Here is a 19,321-nt window from a genome sequence, read left to right on the forward strand (position 1 = left end):
TTTCAGCTTCTACCACATCGCTGGGGAGTTTTTTCAGATTGTGACAACTCTCTGTGTGAAGAAGCGTCTCCTGTTTCATGTCTTGAATGCCTTGAAGCCCAATTTCCATTTGTGTCCCCGGGTGCGTGTGTCCCTGCTGATCTGGAAAAGCTCCTCTGGTTTGATGTGGTCTATGCCTTTCATAATTTTGAAGACTTGGATCAAGTCCCCACGTAGTCTCCTCTGTTCCAGGGTGAAAAGGTTCAGGTCCTCAGTCTCTCAGTAGGACGTTCCCTTCAGACCTGGAATAAGTCTGGTTGCTCTCCTCTGAACTGCCTCTAGAGCAACGATATCTTTCTTGAAGTGTGGAGCCCAGAACTGTACACAGTATCCAGATGAGCTCTAACTAGTGCATTGTACAGTCTGAACATCACTGCCCTTGTTCTCAGTTCTACACTTTTGACAATATACCCTAGCATTCGGTTTGCCTATTTTATTGCTTCCCCACATTGTTTGGATGGAGAAAGTGAGGAGACCTAGGAGTCTACGTGGACTTTCCCATCCATTACTTCATCTAGTTCTATTCCTCCCATAGTGTAATTATAGTGGACATTTCTGTTACCTGCATCCATTAACTTGCACTTGTCCACATTGAATTTCATCTGCCAGGTGTCGGCCCACACCTGAATATTATCTAAGTCCCTTTGAATAGCCTGTGCTGCCGAGATTGTATCTGCTGGGCCACCTAATTTAGTATCATCTGCAAATTTGACAAGTTTGCTAACTATCCCAGAGTCCAGATCATTAATATAGATTAGAAAAAGCAAAGGCCCTTGTACTGATCCCTGTGGAACTCCACTAACAACCTCACTCCAGTTAGAAGTGACTCCTCTAATCGACACCCTCTGTTTCCTATACATCAACCAGTTCATAATCCATCTACTTACATTACCCTGAATGCCTACAGCTTCCAATTTGAGGATCAGTCTTTGGTGTGGAACCTTATCAAAAGCTTTCTGAAAATCTAAGTATATCATATCATATGCTTTCACATGATCTACAGCTGCAGTTGCATGTTCAAAAAATTCTAATTAGTAAGACATGATCTGCCTCATCTAAACCCATGTTGACTATCTCCAAGAATATGGTTTTCATTAAGATGCTCCTCTATTTTCTGTCTAATAATTGTATCCAACATTTTACAATTTCCTGGCTCAGTTTTGTCCCCTTTCTTCTGGATTGGTATGACATTTGCTGTCTTCCAGTCAGTTGGCACATCCCCTGTTCTAAGCGTCATTTGGAATATTTGAGTTAGTGGCCTAAAAATATTTTCCCTCATTTTCCCTCATACTATTGGTTAGTGTTTGTATATAGTTTAGATCGATTTTATAATCATGCATCACCTTTATTATAAGTTTGGTATTTTGATGTAAACCTATTTGGGAATATGTTCAGGGATGTATGTTTTTAATGTTTCTTTTGTCACCTTTATTCTCTAATGGTTGGGTCTATTGGGTGGGGCTAATCTTACAACAGAGCTGTGTGGTGGTTAACAGCTGCCAGTTTGTGGTCCTGTTTCAAGGATTTGTTTATTTTTGTTTGTCTGAAATTAGTGACCAAAAGACAATAAATGTCCCTGTTTTTGAAGCCTTGTTTGTAACTGTCTGACTTTGGGACCACCACACTTCTATTAAACCATTTTGGCCAATGTTTTTGGTCCTCAATTTGCTAAGTTTTGGTACAAAGTAGTATATTCTTAAAATATAACCATCCGTTTTCAACTGACTCTGTATCCAATGGGCTCCAGTCTAACTCTTCTAAGTGCCGCCTCATACCTTCAAGGTTTGCTTTTCTAACATTGTAGACCATTGTTTTAGACTTGGACCTTGTTTTTTGAAAGAATGCCTCAAAGCTAACAATATTGTGGTCACAGTTTATCATTGGTTCTCTAACTACTGTCCCTCTGACTCGATCTTGGTCATTTGAAAAGATCAAGTCAATACATGCACTCTTCCTGGTTGGTTCCCTGACAAATTGAGTTAGAAAGCAGTCATTTACCATCTTAACCATTTCTATTTCTGCTTCTGTAGTCCCGACTGGGCTTTCCCCGTCTATGTTTGGGAAATTGAAATCCCCCATCATAACACCCACTTCCTTGTTACATGCAGTCCTGATTACACTGTACAATGCAACATCTTTCTGAATATCTGAGTTGGGTGGTCTGTAACACACTCCTACCACTAATCCTCCAGATCTCTTGTTCAAGAGTTTGACCCACAAAGATTCTGTTCCGTTACTGGGATCTAATTCCAGTTCTTCTGCCTCAATGTAATTTTTCACATATAATGCTACCTCCTCTTCGATTTTGCCTGTCTATCCTAAACTGTGTGTATCCTTTCAACTTGTATTCACAGACCATCGTTTTCTGTAAGCCATGTTTCCGTCACTCCTACAACAACATCATAGTCACACGCCAGCACTGTGGGTTCTAGGTTTATCATCTTGTTCCTTATACTCCTGGCATCGAGGTAAAAACATTTCAGGACTTTCTTACTAGCAGTTTCCCTTGGTTTTCTTTCCTCAGTGGAACATCTCCCATTGTCAGAGCTCCCTGCCCCCCTGGTCCCTAGTTTAAAAGATTCTCAATTTCACTGCACATACACTCTCACAATGCATTAGCCCCCCATCTGTTTCGATGTAGACCATCTGATTTGTACAGGTCCCATCTATCCCAGAAGAAAGACCAATGCTCCATAAACCTAAACCCCTCTTCCCTACACCACGATTTCAACCACCTGTTAAATTTTCTAATCTCTGTCTGTCTCTCTGGACATGGACGTGGTACCGGAGCTATTTCAGAGAAAACTACTGTGGAGGTTCTGCTCTTTAGTTTTGTTCCTAACTCTTTTGTCTTGCAGAACCTCTGCCTTACCTTTTCTTATGTCATTGGTTCCAATGTGGACCATGACCATTGGATTCCCCTGGCCTTGGCCAGTAGCCCATCTACTAGTTTAGGGAGATCTGCAACCTGAGCACCAAGCAGGCAAGATACCATGGTGGGTCTCCTTATCACTAGAACACATTGTGTCATCTACGCCTCTAAGAATTGAATCTCCTACTATAACTACCTCCCTGTTCTGTGGGTGAGTGGGCACCATGGTGCTTTGGTGCTCAACTGCCCTCCCATCACCCTCTGAGCTGTCACTGTCAAATTCAGTGTCCAGCAGTTGGAACCTGTTGGGCATTTCCAGCTCTTGGGATGTCTCCAGGGGTTGTGCATGCCCTTTTCTGTGTTTACAACCTACTGTAACCCAGCAGTTCTGTCCACTTTCCTGCTTCTATATCCCTAATACAGCACAGATCAACAAGCTGAGCCTCAAGATCACAAACTCTGATCTCTAGGATTTCAACACGCTGACAACGTTCACAAATGAAACCTTCTTGGATGAGTTCATCCAGGAAGGCAATCAATCTGCCACCCTGACACTGTAGTGGCCACATGCTTCTAAATGTTAGTGTTTTTTTTTGTTTTTTTTTCCCTAAGTCTCTTGGTTTCAGATCCCTAGTCAACTGCTTAACTTTTTGTGACCGAGAAACAGAGCAGCTCTTTCTCAACAGCTGCTTTAAGTAACTTTTGTCTACCTGCCCCCAACTCACACCTAACTGGCCCCACCTGGCTCCTCCTGCAACAGAATTCCTGCTAGTCCTAGACAAAATCTCCTTTCTACAACCTATTTACTTTCACCAACTCAGCAGCTGAACTGAACTTGACTTCAATTTAGGCAAACAATGCAAAAAAAACATTCCTGTTGGCAGCGGTGGGATTTGAATACACACCTCTAAAGAGAGTGGAGCCTTAATCTAGCACCTTAGACCGCTCGGCCACTACCTCCCACACAGTAGAATGAGGTACCTCTTCCAACCTATTAGTCTTAAAAAAATATCTGACCAGAAATGAATTATACAAATGTATCATCCGACAGTAACAAGGTGTTGAAATGCCATGGGGATCCAGGTAGCACTTGAGAGGAACAGTTCCAGAATTACAGGAGCGTGATCAGATAACTATACTATGATATGTGCAAATAAAAACAATCTATACATGAGTATGTATGGTGGACAAAAATAATATTCTTTACCCAGTTGGATACAAAAACAGCCATGGGTCAGATACACCATAATCAGAAAGTAAGGATTTTATCCATAGAGCTGATTTGGAGGGCGAAGCAGGTTTTAAAGAGGAGAGATCTAAAGTAGGATCTAACCAACAATTAAAATCCCCACCCAAAATTAAATGATGCATGTTGAAATCAGGGAGGACAAAAACTGAAAAAAAAAATTACTATCACCCAAATTCATTGCGTATGCAGATTGAAAAATGGACAAAGTCGACCAAAATGTTCCTTAACTTGTAAAACAAAACAATAAAGTAATGCTACCAGTTTCATTTGGGATTATTTCAGTTTCTTGTGCACTGAAGAGGGCCAGGCAGATGACAACTGCAGAACTGCAGAAAATGTCTAAAAGATATTCAGGAAAAAGAAGCCAATGCATCCAATTTGTTTAAACATGTATCAGACGACTTTCGGACCTGTCAAACGGATTGTAAAATTATTAAGCTTTCTACTTTATTTAAATAACAATAAAAACTAAAACATTATTGCCATTTATTTTATTTGTATAGATGATGCTAGTGAATTATAATGTTTTGTTATTTAGATTACATACTGCACCACTAGCAGGATCTGGGTTGAAAGAAGATGGAAAGGGTAACACTAACTACTGTACTAGTTTTCTGTAGTTTAACTCTGAGCACATTATTAAATCACCTACTGCACTTGCAGAACACAGCACAAGAGCACGGTGCTTAGTTATACAGCACTGTAGCAGTTGCAGGACAGAAGCACTAAATAATTAGTGTTTGGGTTGAGTATACCTGAAAAGCATGCAGTTGGAATGCAAAGGAATGTTTTAAAATCCACTGAAATTAAATCAATATAATGTAAAAATGTCCTTACACATTTAGGATCATGTCAAAGTCCCAGACACAGCCAGCAAAACAAACAAACAAAACAAAGTGGACATGCCTGTGTGTCTACCACCATTTAAACAATTGCAGCTTATTTTATATCTTTTGAAAATTATTTCTCTCTCTCATATACATATATTTTCCTACTGGCAATTTCAAAGAACTTGTTGGATTCCTCCGATATTTTGTATTCCGTGTATAAATCTGCTGCTCGTAGATTCAATGGTATTGGTGGGGTTTAGCTGAGCATGAGTGAGAGTCTGGAAGAGCGCTACTGCATCTGCTATGTCTGCCTGCTGTGATTGTAACATGATTCAGTTTTCAAAGTTCTCTCTTGTCGGCTAATTGAACATACACTCACCTAAAGGATTATTAGGAACACCTGTTCAATTTCTCATTAATGCAATTATCTAACCAACCAATCACATGGCAGTTGCTTCAATGCATTTAGGGGTGTGGTCCTGGTCAAGACAATCTCCTGAACTCCAAACTGAATGTCTGAATGGGAAAGAAAGGTGATTTAAGCAATTTTGAGCGTGGCATGGTTGTTGGTGCCAGACGGGCTGGTATTTCACAATCTGGGATTTTCACGCACAACCATTTCTAGGGTTTACAAAGAATGGTGTGAAAAGGGAAAAACATCCAGTATGCGGCAGTCCTGTGGGCGAAAATGCCTTGTTGATGCTAGAGGTCAGAGGAGAATGGGCCGACTGATTCAAGCTGATAGAAGAGCAACTTTGACTGAAATAACCACTCGTTACAACCGAGGTATGCAGCAAAGCATTTGTGAAGCCACAACACGTACAACCTTGAGGCGGATGGGCTACAACAGCAGAAGACCCCACCGGGTACCACTCATCTCCACTACAAATAGGAAAAAGAGGCTACAATTTGCACAAGCTCACCAAAATTGGACAGTTGAAGACTGGAAAAATGTTGCCTGGTCTGATGAGTCTCGATTTCTGTTGAGACATTCAGATGGTAGAGTCAGAATTTGGCGTAAACAGAATGACAACATGGATCCATCATGCCTTGTTACCACTGTGCAGGCTGGTGGTGGTGGTGTAATGGTGTGGGGGATGTTTTCTTGGCACACTTTAGGCCCCTTAGTGCCAATTGGGCATCGTTTAAATGCCACGGCCTACCTGAGCATTGTTTCTGACCATGTCCATCCCTTTATGACCACCATGTACCCCTCCTCTGATGGCTACTTCCAGCAGGATAATGCACCATGTCACAAAGGTCGAATCATTTCAAATTGGTTTCTTGAACATGACAATGAGTTCACTGTACTAAACTGGCCCCCACAGTCACCAGATCTCAACCCAATAGAGCATCTTTGGGATGTGGTGGAACGGGAGCTTCGTGCCCTGGATGTGCATCCCACAAATCTCCATCAACTGCAAGATGCTATCCTATCAATATGGGCCAACATTTCTAAAGAATGCTTTCAGCACCTTGTTGAATCAATGCCACGTAGAATTAAGGCAGTTCTGAAGGCGAAAGGGGGTCAAACACAGTATTAGTATGGTGTTCCTAATAATCCTTTAGGTGAGTGTATATTCCACTGCATTCATACTTTCAAATTACGATTTCTCATTTCTTTCTTCTCTCATCACCATAAATGTTGTATTGTTGAATAAAAAAATTATCCTAAACTTTAGTTATTAATTATGTCTAAATATATACACAAACACGTTTCTTTCTAGACTCCACCATATTCTCCTGTCCTTTTCACTAATCTCGTGATATCAACTGTACTACAGTAAACGTACTGCTGTAAAAATGTTTTAAAAAATCCAGGTGAACATATTGTTGTAAAAGTATGTTTTACATTCTGGAATCAGACCAATGATTACGGTGACCGACTCGCTGTCAATACTGGGCTAGAAACAGTGTGTCTATGTCAGAGAAGGGAATTGAAAACTGAAGAGCAGGAAAATGTATTCCAAAAGGCGTGGTGAGTTATTTGCTAATTCTGCTGTGTTTCTCTGTCACGTACCACAGAACACGGGAACTGGGGGACCCAGTTGCGGTGCGTGGTGGAGGTGGTCAGACAGGCATGGGTCGAATACCGGCAGGATAGGGCAAACAAGGGCAAGGCAAAGACGTGGTCATGGTCACGGGCAAGGGTTGGGCGATTAGGCAAACAAAGTATCAGGGGAAGTCCAAAGTCATGTTCATGGTCGTGAGCGACTCCAGTCAGTCTGGGACGTGCTGCAGTAGGTGCGCAGAAACCTACCGATTTCCTGGATCGCGAGGCTGACATTCATGTTTAGTGCCTTGAAAAAGGCAGACCAGACACAGGAGGTGAACTGGGGACCTCTGTCGGAAACAATGTCCTCTGGCGGCCCGTAGATGCAGCACATCTGGTTGAACAGCATCTCTGCCATCTCGAGAGCAGTGGGGAGTCCCTTCAGAGGAATGAGACGGCAGCCTTTGGAGAATCGATCGATTGCTACTAGGATGGTGGTGTAGCCCTGTGATTTGGGGAGATAGGAGATGAAATCCACGGCTACATGTGATCACGGACAGTGAGGGACAGAAAGCGGCTCAAGCAGACCTGCAGAGATGTCTGGAGGCTTTGGGCTGTGCGCAGGTGGAGCAGGCACCGACGAACCTGGTGACGTCATGCATAAAACCGGGCCACCAGAATTTTCCCCAAACCAAGGCAACAGTGCGACTGACACCTGGGTGACTGGAGGCAGGAGTCGAGTGGATCCACCGCAGCAAGTGGGGATGCACTGATGACAGGACATAGGTCCGGTTTGCTGGACAGGTGGAAGGAGCCGGATCAGAGGCGAGTCCGTGGTCCTAGATGCTCCACTGAATGGGAGCCAGAATGCAGGAGGGAGACAGAATGGATTCTATGAACTGAGGAGCAGGAGAGGAGTCGAACTGGCAAGAGAGGGAGTCCGCCTTGACGTTCTTCGATTCCGGGCAGTAGGTGAGCGTGAACTAGAATCTGGTGAAGAAGATCACCAATCGCATCTGAAAGGTGTTAAGTAGTTTTGCTGACTGGATGTACTCCAAGTTCTGGTGGTCAGTCAGAACCAGGAAGGGATGCGCGGTGCCCTCCAGCCAGTGTCTCCACTCCTCAAAAGCCAGCTTGACAGTGAGGAGCTCATGGTTGCCGATGTCATAGTTGCACTCCGCCAGTGACAGCTTTCAGAACACAGCGCAGGGGTGAACCTTTTTCGGCTGTCCATGTTGCTGGGAAAGCACAGCGCCTTGTCTTGAGGACAGTGACGGAGTCCGTCCAATTGAAAGTCCAGGGGGATCCCTTTAACAAAGAAGTTAGTGGAGAGGCAACAGAACTGAAGTTGCAGTTAAACCGCCGATAAAAGTTGGCAAAGCCCAGGAAGTGCTGCAGCTCCTTCACGGTGCGGGGCTGCGGCCAGTCGGTGACAGCGCTCACCTTATCTAGGTCCATGTGCACGCAGCTGGAAACTCAGGAAACCCACTGCTGGTGGTGGAACTCGCACTTCTCTGCCTTGACGTAAAGCCCGTTGTGTAGCAGAAACTGGAGCACCTGGCGCACCTCGGAAACATGTTCAGAGAGGGAGGCAGAGTAAATCAAGATGTCGTCAATATAAACGATGATGAAGCATTGCAGGAAGGATCTCAGAGCCTCATTCACAAATGCCTGGAAGACAGAAGAAGCATTGGCAAGACCGAACGGCATGACCAAACCAGCCTTCTTCCATTCATCCCCCTCTTGAATCCGGATGAGGTTGTATGCATTGTGCAGGTCCCCTGCGCTTTCTTCTCCAGAAAGTTGTCACCGGCAGAGCGCAACTATGACATCGGCTGGAGAAACTGTGGATTAATAAGGGCTCTGACCTGAGTGAACAGAGTCAAAAATGATCCTCCTGAAAAGAGACTCTCAGCAACAGTCTTCAGGAGTCTTTGACTGTTAGTAATACAATCATTGGCATCATCTTGTTAGCCTCTTTTTAAAAGCTTCACTCACTTAAATAAACCTCTTTTACCATTGATACTTCAACTGGAATTCAGAAACTCCTAAAATATGAAAGCTCAGTTTAGAGAACCCACAGGTGTCTCTCCTGTCATTCCCTAACCCTGGGGTGACTGGCTCTGCCACACTCAGTCTGCAGCCCTCAAAAACACACTCACAGAAGCATAGCTGTGCTGAACAGGGCCTGGTCCAATATCTACAGTTCACTGACAAGGCCTGAAGTAGACCATCCAGGACAGTCCCCATCACAGCGTCCAAAAGAACAGACACTGCAGCCTCTGGTCTCTCTCTGTAGCTTTAAGGTGGCAGTGCTGGCTGTTTGCCATGGCCACTGGAGTGGAGGAGCAGATGACACCAGATTTTTTATTGTTATTACTCAATTTCTTAGCAGACACCCTTATCCAGTGTAACTTACAGTTGTTACAGTACATTGTTTTTGCATTTTACCCATTTATGCAGCTGGGAATTTACTGGAGCAATCTAGGTAAAGAACCTTGCTCAATGATACAACAGCAGTGTCCCACACCTGTGATTGAAGCCACGACTCTCCGCTCCAGAGTCTAGAGCCCTATCCACTACTCCACATTACTGCTTTATTTATGCTTCTGTGTCTGTCTCTCTGTGAATGTCCATGGGTGTCATACGCAGACGTATAGGTGTCTGCCAACATACTTGCAAGTAACATTAATGTGTGCATAGAAGGCAGTTTCGCATTTACCAAATCAGAATCTATAGAAAAAACAAACAAACATAGAAATGGAAACCTGTTTACTATGAAACACTTTTTGTGTCATACATAATTTCGTGCAAGAACGCTCTTCTGTGCACAAAAAACACATACCCAAAGGAACAATATCTGTAATTCATTGCATGGAATAAATTAAATTACAAAATGAAATGCAACTTTTATATTTTGTGCACAAAATGTATTTTTCCTTACATCATTTTGTGGACATAATGCATACTCGGGTGTTCATTCCATCCATGGAAGGCAAAGAACATTTTACTTTTTTGTAGGACAAAATACTCATTGTGTGCACAAAACGGGCATATTTCGTGGGACAAAATGAATTATGTGCACGAAATTGTGTAGGACACAAATGGCATCCCATAGTTTTGCGAGACCTCTGCACATGTCCAGGCCAGGTGAGGGGAGTACAGTCTGTTAGTGCAACAAATGAGCGATTGGCCCTGGCTCTCAGAATCTCCCTACTCAACCAATCAGCGTTTGTTTGACACACAGCGTAGTTGAGATTTTCAAGGAGTGCGCATTGGCTCCTCTGTGAGTTATGCTTACCCAAAAACCCATTCTCTGTGTCACTATGCAGAGACATTTACACATATCTTCACAGAAGCATAAATCAGGCTTCAGACTGGAAAGGAGGAAGCCAGTCAGCAGGTGTGCTCCATTGACCCTGTATTGCCAGGCAACACTATATGAACTATACAGCCAACACACATTTTATTGCAACAACATGCAATTACATGTGCAGTGACCAATAAGAAAATGCAAACAGTCACGGGGATGCAGGACCAAATATGCTACAGTGTTGGGGATCCACTGATATAAAGCTCAGTGTGACATTATACTCATTATATATTTATTACGGATGATACCATATGTTTGTGACAGCACTGCCCTCTGGTAAGCCCCTCTACTGAACATTAAACTGGTTCTAAACACGTGACTGAGACAGAACTCCACACAGCAGAAGACATGATTTAAAGATCCAAAGGAGTGTCATTGTGGGTGGGGTAGAGAGAACTGTGGTATAGCTCTGATCATCCTATAATTAACCAGTAAATACAAACCTTGATTTAAATAAAGCCCCCCCAGACCCCAAAGACCCACTGTCCACAGCAGAGCTCTGTGCATCTCAGCAGCAGAGTGTCCCTGTATCTCTCTCTTCATCAGGAGACAGACCTACCTGCTGCACTGCACAGCCACTGCCATTCTGCAACAAAGACACAGACAGGATTAACTCCAGTCACACACTGCGCTCCACACTGGTGATACAGTGGGGGGAGCTGGTGTCAGTCAGTGGTGTGATTGTATTCACAGAGCACATACCTGATTTAAGAAGGAACCTCAAAGCTTCTGTAAAGATGAAAGAGGGAGAGCATTATTATAGACAGTACTGATACTGAATGGTACCAGTGACTCCAATGGGATTCATACTGGAATAAACACACAGCTTCTACTGGCCGTGTGCAGCATTGTGATAGCGAGTGTGAAGAGACTAGTAGTGAGACATGTCACACTTAAGCAATAGTTCCCAATGCAATTCAATGAGAGGTGCATTCCTCCAGTGGTCTGCAGGGACTAAAGGGGAACTCCACCAAAAATCCATATTTTATGGTTATTCTAGAAGTAGAAACATATTCTGTGGAGTGTGCTTTTTGTAAAGTCATTATTTTATTCCAGGCACTGCCATGTAGGCTACAGCGCAGTGCGAACTGTGCACACGTGCCTGGATGGTGAAATAAACTTTCCATGTCTACAAACCTTGAGAAAAAATGGGGTAATATGGACATCGAACAAGCATTATGGATATCGGTTCCCCTTTAAGAGCAGATACAGTAACCTGTGTGCAGTAATGGTGGATAGTGTGGCCTTAATGGAAACATTACGTATAATGAAAGCATTTTCACTGTGACAAACTTGTCATTATGCAGCATTGTATAAAAGTCTGAAACTCGAATTGATAAAATAAAAAGTGTCAATACGTCTCTTAGAATAATACTGTTAAATTCAGCAATTTTAATTGTTTCTATAGATGATCAAATTATGAAATAACTGAAGCGTGTAATAAACAACAACAAACCCAGCAAATATCCAGCCAAACTCAATCGAGCTCCACTACACAGTGTATTGGATTAGCCAATAGTATACTGGATCCCGCCCACTAGCTTGTCACAGTGAAATGTAAAAAATAACAAAGAACAAAGTGCACTGAAAATGTTTTATCTATTTTAAATCGGGAAATAAATAAATTAATAAATAAATGTTGACAAATTTATAAATAACTGTTTAACTAAATGCCCAGCGATGGACTGGTGTCCCATCCTTGGTGTATTCCTGCCTTGCATCCTATGCCTGCCGGGATTGGTTCGAAGATGGATGGATGGATGGATGGATAAATGAATAAATAAATGCTGAAATAAATAAATAAACCGTTGTCCATGTATTGATTTATTTCACATTTATTGATTGATTTTAACATTTATTGATTAATATTTTTATTTCAACATTTATGTACTTATTTATTTAATTTATTTAATTCTGTGTGTATTTATTTTTAATTTTGGCAACTCACCCTGTTCTTTAGGCAGAAAGAAATGTCCAGCTGCAAATAAAGCACAATCACACACTCAAAAACAAAATGTAACTTTAAACACAGCTTTTATACTCATTACTTCTGTCAAACATGTAAGATGTATGAATAAAACAAACATATATGATACCTCACATTTCTTTGTTTTAGATTTAGAATCTAAAGATTAACAGGAATCCTACATAGTTTGATTTTAATATAACCTTTTTAAGGTTTAACTGATTTTTGTCAGCTTTAATTGACTGCAGAATGGCTACAGAAGGTATTCCCATCATTCTCTTTCTTGATGCACTTACCCTTGACTGTACACTGGGTCTCCTTCTCTGTAAACAGACAGAGAAAGGATCAGTAATGCTGGTTTCAGGCTTCTGCACCTTCATCGTCTGTATTGTAATTAATAAAGAGCAACACCCAAATGGTGAAACAAAAACAAAAAACTAGGAAGAAGGATGTGAAATTCCAATTAATCAAATTATACTATAAATTAATACAATAACAACAATATTTAATACGATTATATTTTTGCCATGAAGATTTTGTTTAAACAACACATACTTAAAAAAATACTTAGAGAAGGATATGACTCTAATATAGGTTACATGGTGTAAATGTTACACAACAATACATTTTGAAACTGTTGTACATTGTGTTGCTGTGACCATGCTGCTCCTCAACTTTGCACATTAATACTAGAACTGTTCAGTGAATGTAACCTGATTTTAAAGTTAAAAAATCATATAATGATTATAAATACAATATATAATGTAAGTGACAAAGGGTGACAGAGAGTAAGAGGATGTGAAATGATGTGGAGAAGAGCTCACCTGAACCCTGACTTGACCCCTGACCCCTGACCCCTGACCCTGAGCAGGCTCTCCTGAACACACTGGCATGAGTGGTGAGGGATCAGACAACACCATTAACTGAGCTTTGTGCTCCCTGTCTGTCTCACACCTCAGCTGTCTGAGAATCAGGAGTCAGTTCATCATAATCAGAACACAATATGAATGCAATCTTCTGATTTAATTACATAGCACACCGTGATATGAGCCCCAAATGCTACAAATGCTATCTGTAGTCTATAAATGTTAAAGGAAGAACTGTAAAAGGACTTCAGAAACGGTCAGATCCATCTGAAGAGAGCAGTGTTCCTAAATTAGACAGTTTATATCTTAATTTGAAAGGATGAGTGTTGTGGGTTGATAGTAGGGTTGGCAGTGCTCTGGGTTTGCTGGCTCCAGCGTGGCTCCAGAGGTTCAGCTCCAGCTCCAGGGTGGCTCCGGAGCTGATGGAGGCCACCTGCTCCGGCTCCAGGCCAGCTCCAGCAGCCCCAGCTCCAGCTCCGGAGCAGCTCTGGTGCAGCTACACACTGTGGCTCCGGCTCCAGCTGCTTTTAACCAGCTCCAGCTCCAGAGACACAAGAAACTGTGCAAACTATGGGATCATTATTTAAAAAATGTATTTTTAAGTTGTGTTGCTGTTGTGTGGAGGACAGTAATGTTAAGACTGTACAATGCACCAGTTAGAGCTCATCTGGATGCTGTGTACAGTTCTGGGCTCCACACTTCAAGAAGGATATCGCTGCTCTAGAGGCAGTTCAGAGGAGAGCAACCAGACTTATTCCAGGTCTGAAGGGAACGTCCTACTGAGAGACTGAGGGAACTGAACCTTTTCACCCTGGAACAGAGGAGACTATGTGGGGACTTGATCCAAGTCTTCAAAATCATGAAAGGCATCGACCACATCAAACCAGAGGAGATTTTCCAGATCAACAGGGACACACGCACCCGGGGACAAAAATGGAAATTGGGCTTCAAGGCATTCAACACAGAAAACAGGAGACACTTCTTCACACAGAGAGTCGTCACAATCTGGAACAAACTCCCCAGCGATGTGGTAGAAGCTGAAAATTTGGGAACATTTAAAAATAGACTGGATAGGATCCTTGGATCACTTAGTTATTAATGGACACCAATCGAGCATTATGCGTTGAATGGCCTCCTCTCGTTTGTAAACTTCCTTATGTTTCTTATTCCTCTACCAGAGATTCCCACGGATGTCACAAGAGACCACATCCCTAACTGTATGCGACCATTTGAGCCTTCACAATGTATTCAAGGACAAATGTCAATAGACACTATTTCAGTGTCTTGAAACTTAATGTGTGTCAGGCTTTGCAACGAGTGAAGTGATGGAACAGCACATGGATGTTGGACAACATTGTCAAGAAATGGAGAGGGAATCCACTTAAGATAGAATTAGTAAAGATGCGGGCTCAAGCTATATCTGGAATTTCTCAGTTTGAAGCAGATAATGGCACTACTGATTTGCTAATAGGACAATCCACCATCCCAAGCAAATCAAAAGAGGAAGGCTGGGCTACATGATAAACTATGAGACTGAATAAATTAACTATCTGCTTGACATTTTCAATCAGGGGGCCAAAACAAGTTTCCAGTTACATTAAACAAGAAATGACAAAGGACAACTACTTTTCAAAACAGAGAAGTGAAGAAGAGCCAGACAAATCAGTGGCTATGTTTCACGACTAGCCGCTGCTGATTGACCATCAAGAGCTGGAAGCATTGGGAGAGGAGGAGGATTGCCTTACACCGTGCAAGGCAGTCTATGACCAAATTGACCTTAGTCCCCTCTCATGTACGATCAAAACAATCTCTGCCATTTAGCCACAACAAGAGGTCTAAAAAACTAAATTAGTTAAAGGACATTGCAGACATTTATCATCTCCCAATTTCAGTACCTAAAACAAGAAGGGACTCCTACCTACATTCCTTAGACACTCGTTAGCACATGTTCATGTGTGGACTGAATCTGCATTATTTTGCTGTCAGTGGTTGATAGACAGATGGGCCACCATTTATGTTATTTACTAGTTTGTTCAATTTTAAAGATTTATATTTAGAAAGCTTGTATTAATAACAAAAAGTGTGACTGTAAATAGTATCTTACTTTATGACCCCCAACACACAACAATAGCTATGAAGTTACATATTTTGTTAATTCAAGAAAACTGGACTTAATATACGGGAGAGAGAGTGGAGCTGCTCTGTGACCTCCAAACCCGGCTCCAGCACTCCCAGCTCCAGTCGTAGCACAACTAACAAAAACTGCCCAGCTCCCCACTGGCCCTGGGTCCTGCACGGCCAGCCCTAGTTGATAGTGGTTGAGATTGACAGAAACCCCACTTCCAGGATAGATCTGCCTGAATATAATCTTCTCCAAACAGAGTAATCTTTTAATCTACAGTTCTTGACTTGCTGATTGAACACTGGACCTTCTGTCAAGAGTATGGTGCACTGTTCTAATTATGACCTGTCATACACTGGTATTTTAATTTCATCACACCACAAGCATCTTGACATACAAATGAATATGATCACTTACCACCCATTCGTCTCCACTGGATCAGCAGAAGAGCAGCTGCTGCCACAGTGAGAGCGGCCATTAGGAATAAAGACACCATCCACCCAGAGGGGTCAGGGAAGAAGTCCCCTGGAGAACAGAACAGCAGCATTAACCCACAGGAACTGACACACATCTTCAGGCCTGGATGCCTCACAATGAAGCCAGAAACCAGTAGGATGAGAGTATGGGTGTGTCAAAAGCATCTCAGACCAGCTCATAGCTGCTCAGCTGGTGAGTCTGAGTGTCCTGGCTGGCAATGGACAGACACTGCTGTGTCTCTGTGCCACTGCCAGTAGTGGACTGGCCATCTGCACTAGAGAGTGACATGAAGACGGGATGGGGGAAAAAAAAAACCATGTTCAGTTTTGCGGGATTGGACGGTACAGGACTGAAGCTCATGGGACAGGGCAGGACTAGGAAAAAAATTAAAATAAAGCTCTCGGGACGGGCAAGAACGGGATTTAAGCTAACGGTAATGGGCAGGAACACGACTGTTCCCAACAGACCGAAAGAGATTTTTTTCTTATTTGAAAAGTTATTAAACGCTACATACTGAATGAACACTGATAGGTCACACTGTTTTAATTCTAGCCAATCAATATCTGATCTCGTAATTTTAAACCAATTCACTTAACCAATGAAACACAGCCTTGTATTTTCAACCGCGGCACATTATTTAAAACTGTCACAGTGATCGTTAGGTGTGTAGGACATAAAATAAAGAATGTGCTAACAAAAGTTTAAAGTAACAGAGTCACATATAAAGCAATACGTGGGAAAAGTAATGTTTTTTAGTAATTTAATCCGGTACTACGGTAATGCCTTACCCTTTCAGGTTTTACGAGGTTAAAAGCAACCTTTTCTCATATTATTATTATTACTATTATTATTATTTAAAGGGCTCATGAAATTTCATTCAGAATATTTTTATTTTTGTATATGCTGATATTATCTAATTGTCCGAACAGTGGAAAATATTGTGATATTAAATTTCAGTTCATGTCGCCCACCCCTAATTCTAGCATGAATACATTGTAGCGTAAGGTACACTTATAAATTTCAATTAAAGAAGTGAATTTATAGTATCACCTTATCACGAATCCTGGAATCTTGTAGAACTCAATTTCTGTAATAATTGGACGCAGACACCAATTCCAAAGATATAAATTGTCAAATGTATTTAAAAACAAAGACTAAATGTAGCACTACACTAATTATACAAAAGGGAAAAACTAATTAAAAATCAACTCTAGATCAACAAATCAAAGACAAATCACTTCCATGACCAAATCAAAGACCATGGGATCGCATATGATATCACACAAATCGTTAAACAAAAAAGGTTATAAACACATTGACTACAATACCGGTTAGTAAGACGAAGGTGAGTCTCTCATTAGTATTGTTAGTCGGAAATTAAATAACTAAGCAGGTTGGCATTTATGTCAGGTAACTTCTCGTTATATATACACTCACCTAAAGGATTATTAGGAACACCATACTAATACTGTGTTTGACCCCCTTTCGCCTTCAGAACTGCCTTCATTCTACGTGGCATTGATTCAACAAGGTGCTGAAAGCATTCTTTAGAAATGTTGGCCCATATTGATAGGATAGCATCTTGCAGTTGATGGAGATTTGTGGGATGCACATCCAGAGCACGAAGCTCCCGTTCCACCACATCCCAAAGATGCTCTATTGGGTTGAGATCTGGTGACTGTGGGGGCCAGTTTAGTACAGTGAACTCATTGTCATGTTCAAGAAACCAATTTGAAATGATTCGACCTTTGTGACATGGTGCATTATCCTGCTGGAAGTAGCCATCAGAGGATGGGTACATGGTGGTCATAAAGGGATGGACATGGTCAGAAACAATGCTCAGGTAGGCCGTGGCATTTAAACGATGCCCAACTGGCACTAAGGGGCCTAAAGTGTGCCAAGAAAACATCCCCCACACCATTACACCACCACCACCAGCCTGCACAGTGGTAACAAGGCATGATGGATCCATGTTCTCATTCTGTTTACGCCAAATTCTGACTCTACCATCTGAATGTCTCAACAGAAATCGAGACTCATCAGACCAGGCAACATTTTTCCAGTCTTCAACTGTCCAATTTTGGTGAGCTTGTGCAAATTGTAGCCTCTTTTTCCTATTTGTAGTGGAGATGAGTGGTACCCGGTGGGGTCTTCTGCTGTTGTAGCCAATCCGCCTCAAGGTTGTACGTGTTGTGGCTTCACAAATGCTTTGCTGTATACCTCGGTTGTAACGAGTGGTTATTTCAGTAAAAGTTGCTCTTCTATCAGCTTGAATCAGTCGGCCCATTCTCCTCTGACCTCTAGCATCAACAAGGCATTTCCGCCCACAGGACTTCCGCATACTGGATGTTTTTCCCTTTTCACACCATTCTTTGTAAACCCTAGAAATGGTTGTGCGTGAAAATCCCAGTAACTGAGCAGATTGTGAAATACTCAGACCGGCCCGTCTGGCACCAACAACCATGCCACGCTCAAAATTGCTTAAATCACCTTTCTTTCCCATTCAGACATTCAGTTTGGAGTTCAGGAGATTGTCTTGACCAGGACCACACCCCTAAATGCATTGAAGCAACTGCCATGTGATTGGTTGGTTAGATAATTGCATTAATGAGAAATCGAACAGGTGTTCCTAATAATCTTTTAGGTAAGTGTATATCAGTCTCATTTACGTTTAGGTGCCGAGAAAGATCCTATCATTACTTGTTACCACAATTTCACTTAACTGATTATTATTCAATGACTAAGGATAGGCAGGGCCACCAATAATCTAACGTCTATTAACTTGTGTCAATTTCAGACTAAACAGTTAAACAGGAATGAGAAGATATTTCTCGGCGTTGACAGATTTTATTTCTAAAATTATCAACAAAACAGTTTAATGTAACACACATTTATATTTAAGAAAACTAAATGATATTACACATTCTAGAGTTATGAATCACAGATTGACATTTCTAATTGATTTCTCAAATGTCATGAATCATGAACTCCAAACTGTTAAACTTATCTGAACTTCGTCGCAGAGAGGCCTCTCTGTCTTCGGGCTCAGATAACAGCACACGGCACGAGGTCCGTGTGGTTTGGAACAAAGGCAGTCTAGTTCGGCTTTGTCCAAGAACTTCCACTCAGTCGACGCACCTGGAAGTTGGGGTTTCGCGAAACAAAGTCTTTTCCAAACAGATTTTCCACTGGTTTGAAGGCTCCAAGGTTGTGCACAAAATCTTCTTTGTAAGCAGGGTTCCACCGTAGTTACTTGAAGACAAAGTCTTTGAGGAAAGCAGGGCCCTGTTTGTTCCAAGTGTCAAGTTTCTTAAGACTCAATAGCTATTTAAATGACTGTCACTTTGATGTAAACCAGTCCCACGCTTTAAGGAAATCTGATAACTTTGGGGGGAGAGGTCTTCTTTAGATCAGTGCTTCAGCTCAGAGCCAAAATGCTCTTATCAAAATACACCCAACATAACGCTACAACATGATCGATTACATTTTGAAAATATATAGCTAAACATAACTTTATAGATTCTGTAATGGAGT

General features: G+C 41.9%; 1 protein-coding gene across 2 annotated transcripts in view; it reads right to left on the reverse strand.

Annotated features, from left to right (window-relative positions):
• The window catches only part of LOC136767818 (butyrophilin subfamily 1 member A1), a 54,413-nt gene that overhangs the window by 20,639 nt on the left and 14,453 nt on the right, over positions 1 to 19,321 (reverse strand). For both annotated transcript variants that reach the window (XM_066721830.1, XM_066721831.1), the window contains exons 5-9: positions 15,728 to 15,835; positions 12,619 to 12,645; positions 12,305 to 12,334; positions 11,059 to 11,085; positions 10,916 to 10,942 (exon numbers count right to left, since the gene is read on the reverse strand). In XM_066721830.1, the coding sequence (XP_066577927.1) occupies positions 10,916 to 10,942; positions 11,059 to 11,085; positions 12,305 to 12,334; positions 12,619 to 12,645; positions 15,728 to 15,835 (219 nt within the window). The remainder of the gene's footprint in view (positions 1 to 10,915; positions 10,943 to 11,058; positions 11,086 to 12,304; positions 12,335 to 12,618; positions 12,646 to 15,727; positions 15,836 to 19,321) is intronic.

Source organism: Amia ocellicauda, chromosome 14 (genome assembly GCF_036373705.1).
Source record: "Amia ocellicauda isolate fAmiCal2 chromosome 14, fAmiCal2.hap1, whole genome shotgun sequence".
NCBI lineage: Eukaryota > Metazoa > Chordata > Actinopteri > Amiiformes > Amiidae > Amia > Amia ocellicauda.